Source organism: Trachypithecus francoisi, unplaced genomic scaffold, assembly GCF_009764315.1.
Source record: "Trachypithecus francoisi isolate TF-2019V2 unplaced genomic scaffold, Tfra_2.0 Lachesis_group17, whole genome shotgun sequence".
In the NCBI taxonomy this organism is placed as follows: Eukaryota; Metazoa; Chordata; class Mammalia; order Primates; family Cercopithecidae; genus Trachypithecus; species Trachypithecus francoisi.
In genome coordinates, this window is record NW_022681462.1 from 37,367,715 (window position 1) to 37,383,416 (window position 15,702).

General features: G+C 46.9%; 1 protein-coding gene across 3 annotated transcripts in view; it reads right to left on the reverse strand.

Moving 5' to 3' along the window:
• The window catches only part of POLR1A (RNA polymerase I subunit A), a 78,471-nt gene that overhangs the window by 48,214 nt on the left and 14,555 nt on the right, over positions 1-15,702 (reverse strand). For all 3 annotated transcript variants that reach the window (XM_033175348.1, XM_033175350.1, XM_033175351.1), the window contains 6 exons: positions 10,248-10,334; positions 8,771-8,876; positions 7,980-8,142; positions 5,281-5,451; positions 5,028-5,150; positions 2,231-2,461 (listed from right to left, as the gene is read on the reverse strand). In XM_033175348.1, coding sequence (XP_033031239.1) covers positions 2,231-2,461; positions 5,028-5,150; positions 5,281-5,451; positions 7,980-8,142; positions 8,771-8,876; positions 10,248-10,334 — 881 coding nt within the window. The remainder of the gene's footprint in view (positions 1-2,230; positions 2,462-5,027; positions 5,151-5,280; positions 5,452-7,979; positions 8,143-8,770; positions 8,877-10,247; positions 10,335-15,702) is intronic.

Sequence of the window (15,702 nt, forward strand, 5' to 3'; positions counted from 1 at the left end):
AAATGGGTCCTTTTGGCCTTTCCCCTCCTCACCTCGCCTGTGGTTCCTCCTCACCCAGACCTCGGTGTTTCCTTCCCCATCAGCCTCACACAGCCTTCAGCCTTGCCTTGGCCCATAGGCAACACATTAACCAAAGTCTTCCAAAATCACAGGCCAGGAGCAGTGGCTCATGCCTGTAATCCCAGAGCTTCGGGAGGCTGAGGAAGGCAGATCTCTTGAGCCCAGGAGTTGGAAACCAGCCTGGGCAACATGGTGAAACCCCATGTCTACAGAAAATACACAAATTAGCCACACCTGTGGTCCCAGCTACTCGGGAGGCTGAGTCAGGAGGATCATCTGAGCCCTGGAGGTGGCGGCTGCAGCAAGCTGTGATTGCGCCACCGCACTTCAGCCTGGGAGACAGAGTGAGACCTTGTCTCAAGAGAAAAAAAAAAAAGAATCACAGTTTTGGGGGTAGCAGACTATAGTCCTCAGGCTGGCCACCTGGTAAATAAAGTTTTACTGGAACACAGCCATGCCTATTTGTGTACTATCCGTGGCTGCTTTGGCATTAGGCGGCAGAGCTAAGCAGCTACAGCAGAGCCTGCATGGCCAAGGACCACAGAAATATTTACTATCTGACCCCAGAGGAATGAGGGCTTGCTAAGGCCTGAGGGAGCAGCAAGAGTTCGCTGCCTTCAGTCCCCTCTTTAGCCCTGAGGCTGGCCCCAGCACCTGGCTCACAGCTGCCTCCTGATGACCCCAAACTCCCCCTGCCCACGTGCCCTGCACATTCCCCTCAAACTTGTTTCTTCTTCGGCATTATATGCTTAAAGTCACTGTCTGTCACTGCTGTTCCCTGTGGTGTCTTCCACACCCCTCCGCAACAGCAATACATTTATATGCTCATTTCTTAGTGGTTCCCCCACCCATGCTGTCAACTCCAGGGTGGCGAGGATCCGTCCACAGGGACTGCAAAGTGCTAGCATGCAGGGGGCATCAGTACTGCCTCATCCCTCACCGCTTCTCCTAGTCTCTTTCTCATCCTTTCCTATTGTGAGTCTGTTTCACATGGTTGACCTGAGTTAAATGTAAGTGAAGTGAAATACACCTTGCTTCTTTTTGCATTGCTCACAGAGTGCCTAGCCAAACACCAGGCACTTAGGAAAGGCAGACTGATTCTACGAACCTGAATACAAACCTTACTTTGTGCACTAGAGAAGAACAAAAGAGGTGACTTGATCTGTGTTTGCATGTGCCCCATCGCCAAAGGATAAAACAGGTGGTGTATTACTGTTGTCCTCAGGATGGCAGTGAGAACCAGAGGAAGCAAGAAGGCCTGTGGTGAGCAGTGATGAGCACCGCCGCAAGGCCAGGAGCATTTCCTTTTCCTCTCGGTTCCTCCAAAGTTTCTCCAAAGCTGATGCAACTTTGCAGAGCTGAACTTAGTGTTAAAGAAGAGTAGGTCAGCCATGGGGTATGGGTGGGCAGAGGGCAAGGAGATGCCTGCCTGCTCTGCAGGTGGGTGAGGAAAATCCAGGCAGTCACCCATTGACTCCGGTAGTCACTTGTGGATTACACCCAAGTCGAATCCATTTCCCTCCAACAACTGCTGCCACTGTTGCCTAGTTAGGGGTCATCTGCTACTCCCCTCCCAGCAGGAATGGCTATTACGTGACAGAGCCACAGAGCTGTCACCTGCTGATTGTATGGATTCAGCAACATTGTTAATTGATCATGTGCTCCTTCCAGTGGAACCAGATAGAGCCTCAGGATTCCCTACCACAGCACTATGGGCTGGCATTAGCAATTGCCCCAAATGGAAACATTAGTTATAACCTGCCACTTGTTGGTTATCACTGGCACAGAGCACTGCCTTCCTAAGAGTGGCTCTCAAACAACAGCATGCAGAAGAACCCTCTGGAAAGCATGATAAAGAAAGATTCCATACTCTATTCTCAGAGATTCAAATTCAGTAGGGGTGGGGGGATCTGCATTGCTCACAAGCTCCGGGGATGCTGCTGATGCTGGTCCGGGGACTACCCTTTGAGTTGGCCTGTTTAATAAGGGCAGTCATTCTTCTGCCCAGGGACTACAAGGTGAATCTTAAAAGCCACCCACGTGTGGGGGAGTTTCCTCCTAGGGATGGGCTCCTGTGTCAGCGTGCACTGGAGCCAAACCTGATGGCCACCAATTACCAAGATCTGAACAGGAGCCAGATAGGTCCCTGACCAAAGCTGCCCATACTCACAATTTTTGTCCCCTGGGGCTTAGGTGCCCCTGTGGCTGGGGTCAGGAGCTGCTTGGCCACGGCCTCTCGCTGGGTCATGTCCACAGCACTCAGGGCTGTGCGGCTGCCGTCCTCATTGATGACCATGGAGGCTCCTGGGTGCACATTGGGGCCGTTGATGACCGCTTGCCTAAGTTCCTGAACATTCCACGGGGTAACTGGCTGCGGGTAGGTCAGTTTCGTGGCAAATACCTGGAAATGAGGAATGGAGGTAGCAAATCAGAGCAGGGAGAAAAAAAGGCCTCATGGACCCCAAATCTGTCTCAATAGGCTGTTTCTTTTCCCCCAAGATGAGGAGGAGCTGTCTGACTTGGCCAAGGCCTTCCAGTGAGCCAAGTAACATCCTGCCTGTCTTCTGCTACTCCCTTAACGGTATAGAGACTAGCCCTCCTTTTCCAGCAGTTAGTCTGAGGAGAATAATTTAAGCGCAGCAGTTTATATATTACAATTTTTTTTTAAAATTTTTTTTTGAGATGGATTTTTGCTCTTGTTGCCCAGGCTGGAGTGCAGTGGCGTGACCTCGGCTCACCACAATCTCCGCCTCCTGGGTTCAAGCAATTCTCCTGCCTCAGCCTCCCGAGTAGCTGGGATTACAGGCATGCACCACCACACCCAGCTAATTTTGTATTTTTAGTACAGATGGGGTTTCTCCATGTTGGTCAGGCTGGTTGCGAACTCCCAACCTCAGTTGATCTGCCCACCTCGGCCTCCTAAAGTGCTGGGATTACAGGTGTGAGCCACCACGCCTGGCTAATTTTTTTAACCCACTCTAAAACTTCATTTTCTTATCTGTCAATAAATTCAAAGTTCCCAAAGGTGGCATGGGGCACTTGCTTGAGACAGGTGGCAAATACCTGTCCTCAAATACCACGACATTCCTCATCCACCCCGGCAGACATCACTAACGGATCATGGCGCTGTCCCTGAGCCCAGACATGGCATTGGAATCTCTCAGCTCCAGTTCTGCAGCAGCCATTACAATCAAGGTGGTACTTGAGACGAAACTGACACATTCCTCTGACACCTAAGAAAACGCAGTGTGCTGTGTTTAAAGTTAGGCCTGGGAGACGCTCCAAGTAAAACAAGTTCCCTGTTTAAATGAGTTTTTGAGCTACTGAATATTATAAATCTCTAATGTACCTTCCAAATGTACACAAACACACCAGAGGCTCTGAGACATCCTACATAAAGGAACTCGTCTAGCTTTGTACAGGTCCCTTGCAGCAGCACTTTCTCAGAAGGCTCCTGGGGCTACCCCAGCCCCTGCGTTCCTCAGCCTGAGCCTGCTCTACTATTGCTGATGCACTTACCACCCATCACCGTTCAATAGAGCGTATCTATACTTGTTCATCTATTTACTGTCTGTCTCCACCCCTGGATACTGCTTTATATGGGAGCACACTAGTCTGTGCTTCACTGCTGGTCTCTAGCTCCTTGCTCCTGTGGTACCTGTCAACAGTACTCTATGGGAAGCGTGTGATCCAAGAGGCCAGAGGCAGTTCTATCTGCTCTGTTCTTCTCAGCTATACTGTGAGGAATACCTACACCCCAGGCCACCATGGCCCTGAGACTCGCAGCAGTCTGCAGATGGGCAGAGAAGTGACTTCGGAGTCTCTCCTCCAGGGACAAGCCACTACCAAACAAACCCAGATCCACGAACGAGAACCCAGCACCTTAGAAGACAGAAGAGGCAGCACAGAAGGTCTCTCGCAGAGCTGGGGACGCTGTAGGCACTATGAGGTCAAGGCCAACAAGGGTGGTCCCTGCCTTCTGTCCAGAGAGGGCAACCAAAAGTTGCTACATGTCTCCTCGGGGCCTCAGATTTGGGAATGTCACCACTGGATTTCACAAAGCTGGTCCTCACCATGTGATCCAGCTTTCGGATGCAAGGACTATGGTTCCCAGGAGGCAGTGGGCACAGGACTGGGCCTTCTCGGACTCCTGTCTCCTCATGCATCATGCCTTTGTCCAGGAAGCCCAAGTGTGCCACAGAGAGATGAGGCCATGGGGACATAGGATGATCGGAAAGAACACTTCAGCGCTGCTCATCACCAGTCCCCAGAGAGGGGTGGAGCGGGTGGCGTGCGAGGAAATGAGGCTCTCCACAGAGGGAAATTAAACCACCTTCACATTATTGACCTCGAGGCCCATTAAGGAAGAAGCTCATTAAAGGCTGCTGCTGCTGAGCACCATGGTGTGAAGTGCTAAGGAAGTGAGAAGATGAAGCTGGCTCCCAGAGGGGGTTGGGGGAGAGCACTAACAGGTGAATAGTAAACTGCCTATCCTGAGAAGCAAAACAGGGCATGGGCAACATGCACACGCCTCTCTCCGGGACTCACTCCCTTTCCTCTTCCCAGTAACCTGGGGTACAATTTCTGACGCCTGGACCCCATGCCCTCTTCCTCTCACCTGTCATGTATTCAATTTGGTGAGGAAGGTCAAAAGACTAGGCTGAGGTGGGCAGGAGGAAGCTATGTGGGCAGGGATGTGGAATACTCCGCAATCAGCTCCCTAGTGCTGACTTGTGGGTAGAAGGTGTCTGTAAGCCTGGCAAGGAGTGAGAGCAATGCCATCATGTGGCTTCCAGTCACCTCCTCATGGGCTGTCCAGGAAGAGGCAGAAGCTAGTTCTGCCCAAGCCACTATAATCTGCTGCACATCCTGTCCCCAGCCCTTTGTGGCATTCCTGTCTGCCACCCACAGGGAGCAAATGAGCCCTGCACGCGCGCACACACACACACACACACACACACACACACCATGGGAATTCCAATTTCGTTGGTGTTGATGTACATGTCTGGGCAGATGACTGAGCGTGCAGCGTAGTCCACTCGCTTTCCCATCATGTGTTTTCGGAACAGGCCTTCTTTCTTCTCCAGGATCTTTATGGAGAAAAAAGGTCATAATAACATTCAACAAGAATTCCAGTAGGCTTATTAGTTTCTTGTTTCAATACAAAATGTTTATTATTTATCCTCAGCAGCTAGCAATGGGAATCCAGTTTTTGCTCACCTGCCTAATGCCTGGGTACTTGTCCATCATTAGTTTGTCCATCTCACTATCAAACACAATATTGACGTGGCTCTGAAGGCGAATCCAAATGTTGTAAAGTTTGTCTATGAAGGACTGGCCTGGAAGTGTACTCAAAAAGGATCGGTCAATAGCAATCAAAGAGTCTTTTTCCTGGAAGATAAAACCAAGAAAACAGGAATGATGGAAAAAAGTTCCAAAAGGCGTGGCTTGATTTAGTTCTTCTTTCTTACCCTGGCTCTGACGACTATGCAGTCTGGAGTTTATCTCCTCTGAACCTGACAGATCAGAGACAAACGTGCTGATAAATCAATCTTGTAAGTACATGTCGATAAGACATATCGGCACTATTACATATTTACCAGTCTGTCTCTTTCTAGTAGTAAGATGAACTCAAAATGAGTAAGCATGCTCCTTTCTTAAGGCATTTACTGAAATTCTTTAATATGCAATTCCTAAAGAAAACTAAGTCCTTCCCACATCAGTACATTTCTCAGGAAGTTCTGCTATCCCACCAGATAACTGATTCTCATATGCAGTTTCAGTTTTAGTTATAGCTTTGAAAAACTTGATCCAAACCACTTACAAACATGCAGGTGGAACAATTTCTTAAAAGGAATTAGGTTTGCCATATGATATTCTATGTCATCAATTAAGATGTGGGTCTTCAACTGAGCTATATCAAGTTACTGGCTGATTGCCAAGTCTCATTGGAATATTTAACCAATCCTTTTTTAATATTTTTGCCCCTAGCTCCATCTCCTCCTCTCTCTCACTCCCTACCCAGGGGACAGCAACTGCCTTCAGCTGGTTTAGAGCACCACCTATTAATACTGTCTGGCCACTTACTGGCCCCATTGGCTGGGTATGACACAAGGAGACAGATGGTCCCATGTCTTCCAGTGTGGGCAGATAAGAGAAGAAACCTGTCAGTGTCTTGAGGTGGGAGGGTGACGGTGGGTGAAGATTCAGTAAATGAGAATGTCATGAAAACCCAGTAGTGATGAAGTGGGCTTGTCCTCAACCCTGAGGAACACAGGAGTCTTCTTTAGTTGGAGGGAAAATAGATGTATCCTACATAAAACACTCAGGGTCCCCTTCTGGCTGGAGTCCCAGTGGGAGATATGGTCATCTGCATGATGACTGAGTCCTGTTAGCCCAACTCACTGCTCATGGCATTACCTGGCTCAGGACCAGTGATTATGAAATGAGTGAGAACTTGTCTCACTGGCGTATCCCCAGTGCCTAGACGGTGCCTGGCAAGGGCTGCCATGAGGATTGAACACAGAGAGTAAGGGGGAAGAAAATACACGTCCTGTCAATCACAAGGAAAGAGGACACTGGGGCATAGGAATCAGAGGATGCTATTTGCCCCTCAGAGACCAAGCATTTGTTCGACAAAGGGAATGACCAATTTTTTTTTTTTTTTAATTTAAATTCTTGAGATGGGGTCTAACTCTGTCACCCAAGCTGGAGTGCACTGGTGCAATCATAGCTCACTGCAGCCTTGACTTCCCTGGCTCCAGCAATCCTCCCACCTCAGCCTCCTGAGTAGCTGTCACCATAGGCATGGGCCACCACACCCAGCTATTTTTTGTGTTTTTGGTAGAGATGGGGTTTCGCCATGTTGCCCACCTGGTCTAAACCTCCTGGGCTCAAGTGAACCTCCTGCCTTGGTCTCCCAAAGTGCTGGGATTACAGGTGTGAGCTATCATGCCTGGCCAGGCTGCCTGAGTTTTAAGGGACATCCAACTAAGATTCTCAACTCTAGTCATTGGGAGCAGTTATCCCACGGTCTTTCCTTGGAAACTGCACTAAGGCATGCAGATGGCTGATTTCTCTCACACTAAGGAGTTTTTAAAAGCACACCAATGCTGGCCGACCAGGAAACAAGCAAAACCAAAGAAAGCCCCAAGTGTAACCTGCAGCTTAAGTGTCCAGGAGACAGTGGCGCCACCTTGTGATGGGCCCGACAGACAGTGGGACCGTCCCAGTGGCTGGAGTCTGAGAATCCTGTCTGTCTACCCAAGGCTGCCTATTTGCATCCAGAGAGTACTTTAGAGCTGGGAAGGATCCTGATGACCTCAGCAAGCTTCCTGGGTGCCCAATTCACCTTTGTACCCACTGAAGACCTACTATTTAACCCGGCATACAGAAGGGGCTCAGGAAATGTTAGTTGAAACTGTCCTATTCTGAGAGGAATTTATACTCTGCAATACTGCTTTCCTGACCCCAATGCTGGAGACATTAATGTGTCCAAAATAGAGCTGACAACGTGAGCTCTAGTACTGTGACCCAGAAGGGACACTCTTAGAGCCTGAGGGAAGCAGGCTATTCTTTCTAGAGCTTCTGAGAGCTGGTAGCCCGGAACAGCCTCAGTGTGAAATCTCACCACAAATCACATGCATTTTATAGTAGACACTAGTATAAGAAAGTGACTCAACTAGGGTCACCTGGCATGGTCGTTCGGCACAGAACCCAGATCTTTCCATGCTCAGACCCATGTGCATTCCCCTAATGTTCCTAGGTGCCCCCTAAGCCCACAGCTCACACTAAGGCTGCCGCCAGCTGCACAGAACATCCCAGGAAGCATCTCCTGGTACCCGGTGTCTGCATCCACACCGCACAGAGTTAGCACCAAGTGTGTGTGCTCATCACATCAGCACCAGAGCAGCCCTGACCTCATCTGGACGGGGTGCGGCCACTTCCTCTGGCAGCTTCTGTGCTTGGGCCATCAAGGCCAGAAGTTTTCGAATCAGAACTACATCCTTCATGACAGCCTGCAAGTTCACCGTCTGGCCATTGGTAAACATCTGGTCTCCTAGGCGACTGACTGGGCGATACCTGCAGGGGGACATACAGAATAAACGAATGTTTAGTGTGAGGAAAGGGTCATGTTCTTCAGCCTCTCACCCATGCCTACTGTAGGGAGCACACCCCACCACGCTTAAAACAACCAACCTTCCCAATCAACATTCCGGCTGGGTGTGGTGGCTCAAGCCTGTAATCCCAGCACTTTGGGAAGCCACGGCGGGTGGATCACTGGAGGTCAGGAGTTCGAGACCAGCCTGGCCAACATGGTGAAACCCCATCTCTATGAAAAATACCAAAATTAGCTGGGTGTGGTGATGCATGCCTGTAATCCCAGCTACTCGGGAGGCTTAGGCAGAAGAATCACTTGAGCCTGGGAGGCAGAGGTTGCAGTGAGCCAGGATCATGCCACTGCACTCTAGCCTGGGAGACAGTACAAGACTCCATTTCAAAACAAACAAACAAGCAAACAAAAACAATTAACATTCCTATCGCATTCACAACAAACAGGAAGGAAAGTAAGCCCTCCCACCACCCGCACCTGGAGCAGAATTGCAGCTCTGTCTCAGTGCCCTCGGCCCTTTCACCTCTCCTAGAGGTCACGGTTCAGTTCCTTAGTAAGCATTTTTACAGGTGAAATAAGTTAATTAAAGGGTATTACCTTGAGGGTGGCACCACCAAGAAATCGAGAAAGAACACACTGGGATTGAATCTGGACTCCATACCATCATCATCCATTCCCGAAAAAAGGTAGTTCAGAAAGAATCCTGCGTTGGAAAGCAACCGAGGAGACCATTTAAATCTATCACTAAGGGCATGGGAGGACAACCATAAAAATATTACTGAGTGAGGAAAAAACAGAATACAAGATAATATGTAGAGTTAAGGTCACATTTTTCTTTTTTGAGACAAGGTCTCACTCCTGTCACCCAGGCTGCAGTGCAGTGGTGCGATCATGACTCACTGCAGCCTTGACCTCCCAGGCTTAGGCAATCCTGCCACCTCAGCCTTCCAAGTAGTTGGGACTACAGGTGCATGCTATCATGCCCAGCTAATTTTTGCACTTTTCTTTTTTTTTTTTAAAGAGATGAGGTTTTGCTTGGTTGTCCAGGCTGGTCTTGAACTTATGGGCTCAACTGATCCACCTGCCTCAGCCTCCCATATTGCTGTGATTAGAGGCATGAGCCAATGTGCCTGGCCTTATTTTTCTTTATAAAAACAAAAAATAGCCTCTGTGTACATGACAGTTTGTATGCAGGGGATATGACAGCATAAAAACAGGTACTACAGGGACAATAGCTCTTAACCCAGGAACTGAGATGAGCAAGGAAGGGGAAGAAACTTTACTGTTTTTAATCACCCTCCTGGACTATTAAAACACATACACATCACACACATAATTATTACTTTGATCTTCATAAAAAAAATGTTGAATAAAAATTTTTTTTCTAAGTCAGTCTCCTCCTACCCCTAACAGGTGCTGCCAAGAAAGGATCTTCTGTGGACCAAAGCTGTATTTCAGGTTTCTGGTGACGTGAGAAAAAGATTAAAATGTGCTAGGGCCTGCCGCAGAAGCAATCATACTAACTCCAGTGCTTTTTTTTTTCCTGACACCCCTTTAACAACATGTTCGTTTGTAAGTGCTTATTACACAGAAGTTATAGTTAGCGTTCCACAACACACTCTCACAAGGGCTTGAATATACTGCATAGGTTTGGTTATACATTCAGAAGGAAAGAAGGATTTCCCTTATAGTACAGTCTCAATTTAAATAAGACAGAGTTCATTCTCTGATTCACAGAAGGACAAAGCATTTTACTTATGGGCATTTAAAATAAGTTACACTGAATCTTCTAAAAATACGCCAACCTATATTAAGCGAGGCCTACCTGCAGTTGTCATTTGATAACCTGGCTCAGCTGCAGTAATTGTCAAGTTTTTGGTGCTGGGTATGACCTCCCCTGCTCTATGACATCTCAATGTCAATGTGCCCTGAAGACTGCCCCAAACCTCTGGATCAGTTCCAGGACAGAGCTACAATCATCACAATGTAAAAGAAGTAATAAGTCAGGGTTAATAAGTCCAGGAAATAAACGCCTAGAGGAGATCAAGGCTATTTCTTTAGCCTGATACAGCACCTTCATTCTTCCACAGGGCAAAAAGGTGTTCGCGGGCACTGGTGGGTGTTAAGTATCCTCGTTTTCCCATCTGAGTTTCCTCAATTCCTGGAGCCAAGGAGGAGAATCAAAGTGCAATAAATCAGGAACAGGTACGCTTTCTGCAATGGGATGTATCCATTCTTTATCAACAAGCCTGCAACTTGACCACAAAAATCAATCTCTATGGTAGCATATTCTCATGCCTGGATTCCCTCTGGCCGTTAATCTCATTTCTATAGTAATAAAAATCATATGGCTATTGTATAACTCCCCCCAAAAAAAGCAAAGAAAACATTACCCATAATCCCAACACATTAACAACTATCACTTTTATATATTGTTTTTCCAGCACTTTTGTCTATACAAGTATTTTACACAACTGTAATCTTCAGTGTGGATTTATTTTGAACACTACTTTGCCCTTTTAGTATCATCTCATCAGCATTTCTGCACATTGCTATGTAGCTTTTACCTGATCACCATTTTTCATGGCTATGTGATATTCCATTAAGGATGATTCCTAATTCACTTAACCATATTTTCATAATTGGACATCTGGATTGATTTCCATATTTTGCTATTATAAGTAACATTATAATAAATATCTTTATCTACCTGGTTTTTACCAGAAAGGTTCACATAAGTTGAATTATGGATAAATAAGTATTTTTATGGGTAAATACTGACTTCTTTTTACAAATATACTGGTGTGCAAGGAATAGATTGGGCTTGGGTTCTCACACTAAGCAAGGTCACTCTGGGATGCTGTCTACCAGTAACACCCAGGTTACATTAGAAAACCAGGCTTGGGGCTGCCATTCAGGAGGTAGGGTCCAGGCATTTAGATGATTAACTAAGACAAGTAAGTAGTGTGTCTTTCAGGTTCAAAACTTTCTGGGCACTTTGGGAGGCCAAGGCAGGCATATCACCTGAGGAGTTTAAGACCAGCCTGGCCAACACAGGAAACCCTGACTCTACGAAAAATACAAAAATTAGTTGGGTGTGATGGTGCACACCTGTAATCCCAGCTACTTGGGAGGCTGAGACAGGAGAATCGCTTGAACCTGAGAAGCAGAGGTTGTAGGGAGCCGAGATCGTGTCACTGCACTCCAGCCTGGGTGACAGAGTAAGACCCTGTCTTAAAACAAAACAGAACAAAACAAAAATCCAAAAAACCTTTTCTGGATACATCCACGGAAACTAAGCGTTGCTCAATTTTCCCTTTTTATTCACGTATCAGGGCAGGAACTATGCCTTGTCTGTGTTCCTAACACTTGACAGGGTGTCTAGCTCACAGCAAATTCTAAATTAAGAGTATACGGCTCAAATATAGATGTTTAAAATAGCCTAAGATAGTCCACACTTAAAAACACCACTCTTGCCTTTTCCTCCATTTTTTTTTTCTTCGAGACGGAGTCTTGCTCTTGTTGCCCAGGCTGGAGTGCAGTGGCAGGATTTTGGCTCACTGCAACCTCTGGCTTCCCAGGTTCATATGATTCTCCTACCTCAGCCTCTCAAGTAGCTGGGATCACAGGCACACGCCACCACTCCCTGCTAATTTATGTATTTTTAGTAGAGACAGGGTTTCGCCTGGTTGGCCAGGCTGGTCTCGAACTAATGACCCCATGATCCACCCGCCTCGGCCTCCCAAAGTGCTGGGATTACAGGCATGAGTTACCGCACCCAGCCTCCTCCATTTTTAAAAACTAGCTTCATTCCACCTCCAATTCCCCAGCTAGTTTATTTAAAATCTGCAGAGGATATGTCATCATAGGTTTTTAGAGAAATCCCTAACTTGGAGTACAATTAACAAAAGCACCGTAATTTAACTAGTCTCTGTTAATAGGTATTTAAGTTATGTCCAGTTTTTTTTTGTTTTGTTTTTTTGTTTTTCTGAGATGGTGTCTCGCTCTGCCATCCAGGCTGGAGTGCAGTGGCACGATCTCCGCTCACTGTAAGCTCGCCTCCCGGGTTCACGCCATTCTCCTGCCTTAGTCTCCTGAGCAGCTGGGACTCCAGGTGCTGCCAGCATGCCCGGCTAATTTTTTTGTATTTTTTAGTAGAGATGGAGTTTCACCATGTTGGCCAGGATGGTCTCGATCTCCTGACCTCGTGATCCGCCCGCCTCAGCCTCCCAAAGTGCTGGGATTATAGGCGTGAGCCACCACGCCCAGCCCATGTCCAGTTTTCAACCATTCAAACAACACTGTGAGTATTCTAATTCCTTAGGATAAAGTCATCGAAGCAGAATTGCTAAGTCAAGGAGTCTGCATGTTTAAAGTTTTGATGGCGATAAAAGCAGAATATTTCAATGAGTTAATGCAGTTGAAGGAAGCATGGGTATGCAATGAAGAACGGCATTCGTGGACAACCACAGCGTTAGAAAGCTACATATGTTCAGTAGGAGAAAACAGACCCCATTAACCTGCATTTTGTGGGCATTTCTGAAAATGAATGTCTGAACTTTCTCTTCTACTAAATACATCAGAAATGCTGAAGATCAGTCAAATCTCCTGAGCTCCTGTACCAGCAATGTCCCCACTGCAGTTTAGTCACCGTGAAGGCAGAGGCTGTTCTTCAATCACAGGATCTTAGAGTCAGAGGAGAGCTGTGGAAGCCCATCTCCTCACACGAGCTGCATCCTCTCCTAACAAGAACTTCTGCAGCTTGCAGCAATGACTTCTGCCTAGCTGGGATTTCAGAGCATCTTGAATGTGTGTTTCTTTCAGCTGTCAGAGGTGCCACAGGAAAAACGGATAAGGAGGTCAAATAACCTGGGATCACAATGGGTGGAAGTGTCTTGGCTATATGAATTCTTATTTTAAATGTTAATGTGCCTTGTGGGGCTCAGGGGGCACAGGGAGCACACTGGAGCAGCATTTGCGGCATTTCACAAACTGACAGCACTCCTTGTGGGATCACCAGTCCGTGGGGACTACTCAGGCACAGCCCTCATTTTTTATTTTATTTTTTTTCCGAGACAGGGCTCCGCTCTTGTGGCCCAGGCTGGAGTGCAATGTTACAATCGCGGCTCACTGCAACCTCCGCCTCCCGGGTTCAAGCGATTCTCCTGTCTCAGCCTCCCGAGTAGCTGGGATTACAGGCGTGTGCCATCATGCTCGGCTAATTTTTTTTTTTTTTAAGTACAGACAGGGTTTCACCATGTTGGTCAGGTTGGTCTTGAACTCCTGACCTCAGATGATCTGCCTGCCTTGGCCTCCCGAAGTGCTGGGATTACAGGTGTGAGCCACCACACCCAGCCCAGCCCTCACTTTTTGAGTCCCTCTGATACCAGGAAGATGGTCAGACCCACGCTGAGGGTGCTCGCCTTCCTCCACATCACCTGCTGCTCCCCAGAGTTACTGACCTATGTCGCTTGCAGCCCCTTCAGAGGCAGAGACCACACGGTCTGGTCTGTATCTTGGCATCGTGCTCATCACAAACATGGTCCTTGGCATAACGCTGAGTGCCCAAAAAATAAATGTGTGCTAAATACTGAATACCCAAGCCTGGAGCTGTAGAAGACTACGGTCTGCTCGTTTCTAATGCACAGACTTGTGGTTGCACCATCATATTCGCGTGGCTGCAATGGAAGATGACTTGGGTTTGCGGAAGGCATTGAAAGGCTACTTACCTGCTGGACATTTGCCCCACGAAAACTATCTTCTAGAATTCTGACCATCTTTGTTCTCAATCTATGAACATTTTATAAGGCATCCTAAGGGCTACAGAAGCAATTCCCAACTGGTATTACAAGAAAATTGTTTTGAGGGCTATTTAATGGTTAAGTGCAGGAAAATCCAATCTTATGGTGTTAACTGCCAACCATGAAACAACAGTAAAAAGGCTTTCTAAATGTAATGTGGTATCCTGGGTTGGATCCAGGAGCATAAAAAGGAAATTACTGGAAAACCAGCAGAATTTTAAAAGTCTGTAGTTTAGCCAGTAGTGTTGCACCAATGTTAAACTCAGTTTTGACAAATGCACCATGGTAATCTACTATGTAACATTAGGGCAAATTAAGTAAAGAGTATAAAGGAATTATCTGTACTATGTTGACTACTCTTCTATTAAGTCGAAAAATTATCCTAAAATGTAACACTTAAAAAATAATAATAAACAGGTTTTTCATTTACTCCAGGTCATGCCTGAGTGTTCAATGTAAAAGATACATCATGCATCTTCAGGAGGGGATCTTATTTCCATGCTTATTCCATATTCTCAAGCTCTGGTGAAAGGTTTAGTAACAGTATCTGCTATGGACTTCCATGCATGTAATTTCGTCAATTCTAGGCAAGAGGCCTTACGAATGCCATTATAGAGTTGGAAATGGAAGCTCCTCAAAATAGCCTTCTATCCGCCACTCAGAAAAAGTGGCAGAGCCAAGTGACAATTGCAGGTTGTGCTTTTTCTTTCTTTCTTTTTTTGAGATGGAGTCTTGCTCTGTCACCCAGGCTGGAGTGCAGTGGCACGATTTCAGCTCACTGAAGACGGCGCCTCCTGGGGTTCAAGCAATTCTCCTGTCCCAGCCTCCTGAGTAGCTGAGATTACAGGCACCTGCCACCAAGTCTGGCTAATTTTTGTATTTTTAGTAGAGATGGGGTTTTACCACGTTGGCCAGGCTGGTCTTGAACTCCAGACCTCAAGTGATCTGCCTGCCTCAGCCTCCTGAAGTACTGGGATTACAGGTGTGAGTCACTGTGCCCGGCCAGGTTATGCATTTTCTATCCTGGCAAGCTGATGACTTAATAAAAAATGAACAGTTAACATCTACATAGCACATATTACACAGCAGGTATTGCTCTCAGTGCTTCTCTTGGAATACTCTATTTAATCTTCTGACCACTTCAGAATAAAAACCAAAAAACATTTTTAAATAAGCCTACTACTATAAAAATTAAAAAGTGGGAGTATTAAGTTATCTCAAAATTTGTCCCAAGCAGAGCTTGGGTGGGGCAGAGCTGAGGAAAGAACTCTACCCAGGGGGGATCTGGGTGGATAGACAGGAGCAGCCTGGCAGGAGGCGCTAATGTTTTGCTAAATTCTTGCAGTTTTTCTTAAAAATGATTCACCTACATTTTATTCCAAAATAGATCCACACTTGTATTACAGTAAAATATTTCAAAATATTTGCCAGGTAAATTTCTTAATTTCTTCCTGAAAAACCTTTCAGAAAAACGACCAGTTAAGGCCAGAGGCGCCTGTGGGGCACTGCCTCATAAAGCAGCCCCTGCCATCAGCTCTCCCGTGTGAGAGGCCTGAGCTGGGCGCTCGCCAGGGTCCCCGTAGGCCTTAGAGGCCTGCACACTGTGCCTCTGCTGGCCCCTCCCAGACGCGGGGAAGAAACACGTAGTGAGGAGAACCAGGTATTCCCAGGGTTTAGGACACATCTGCTGGCCTCACATGGAGCTCCTCTCCAGACCCAGTGTGCTCA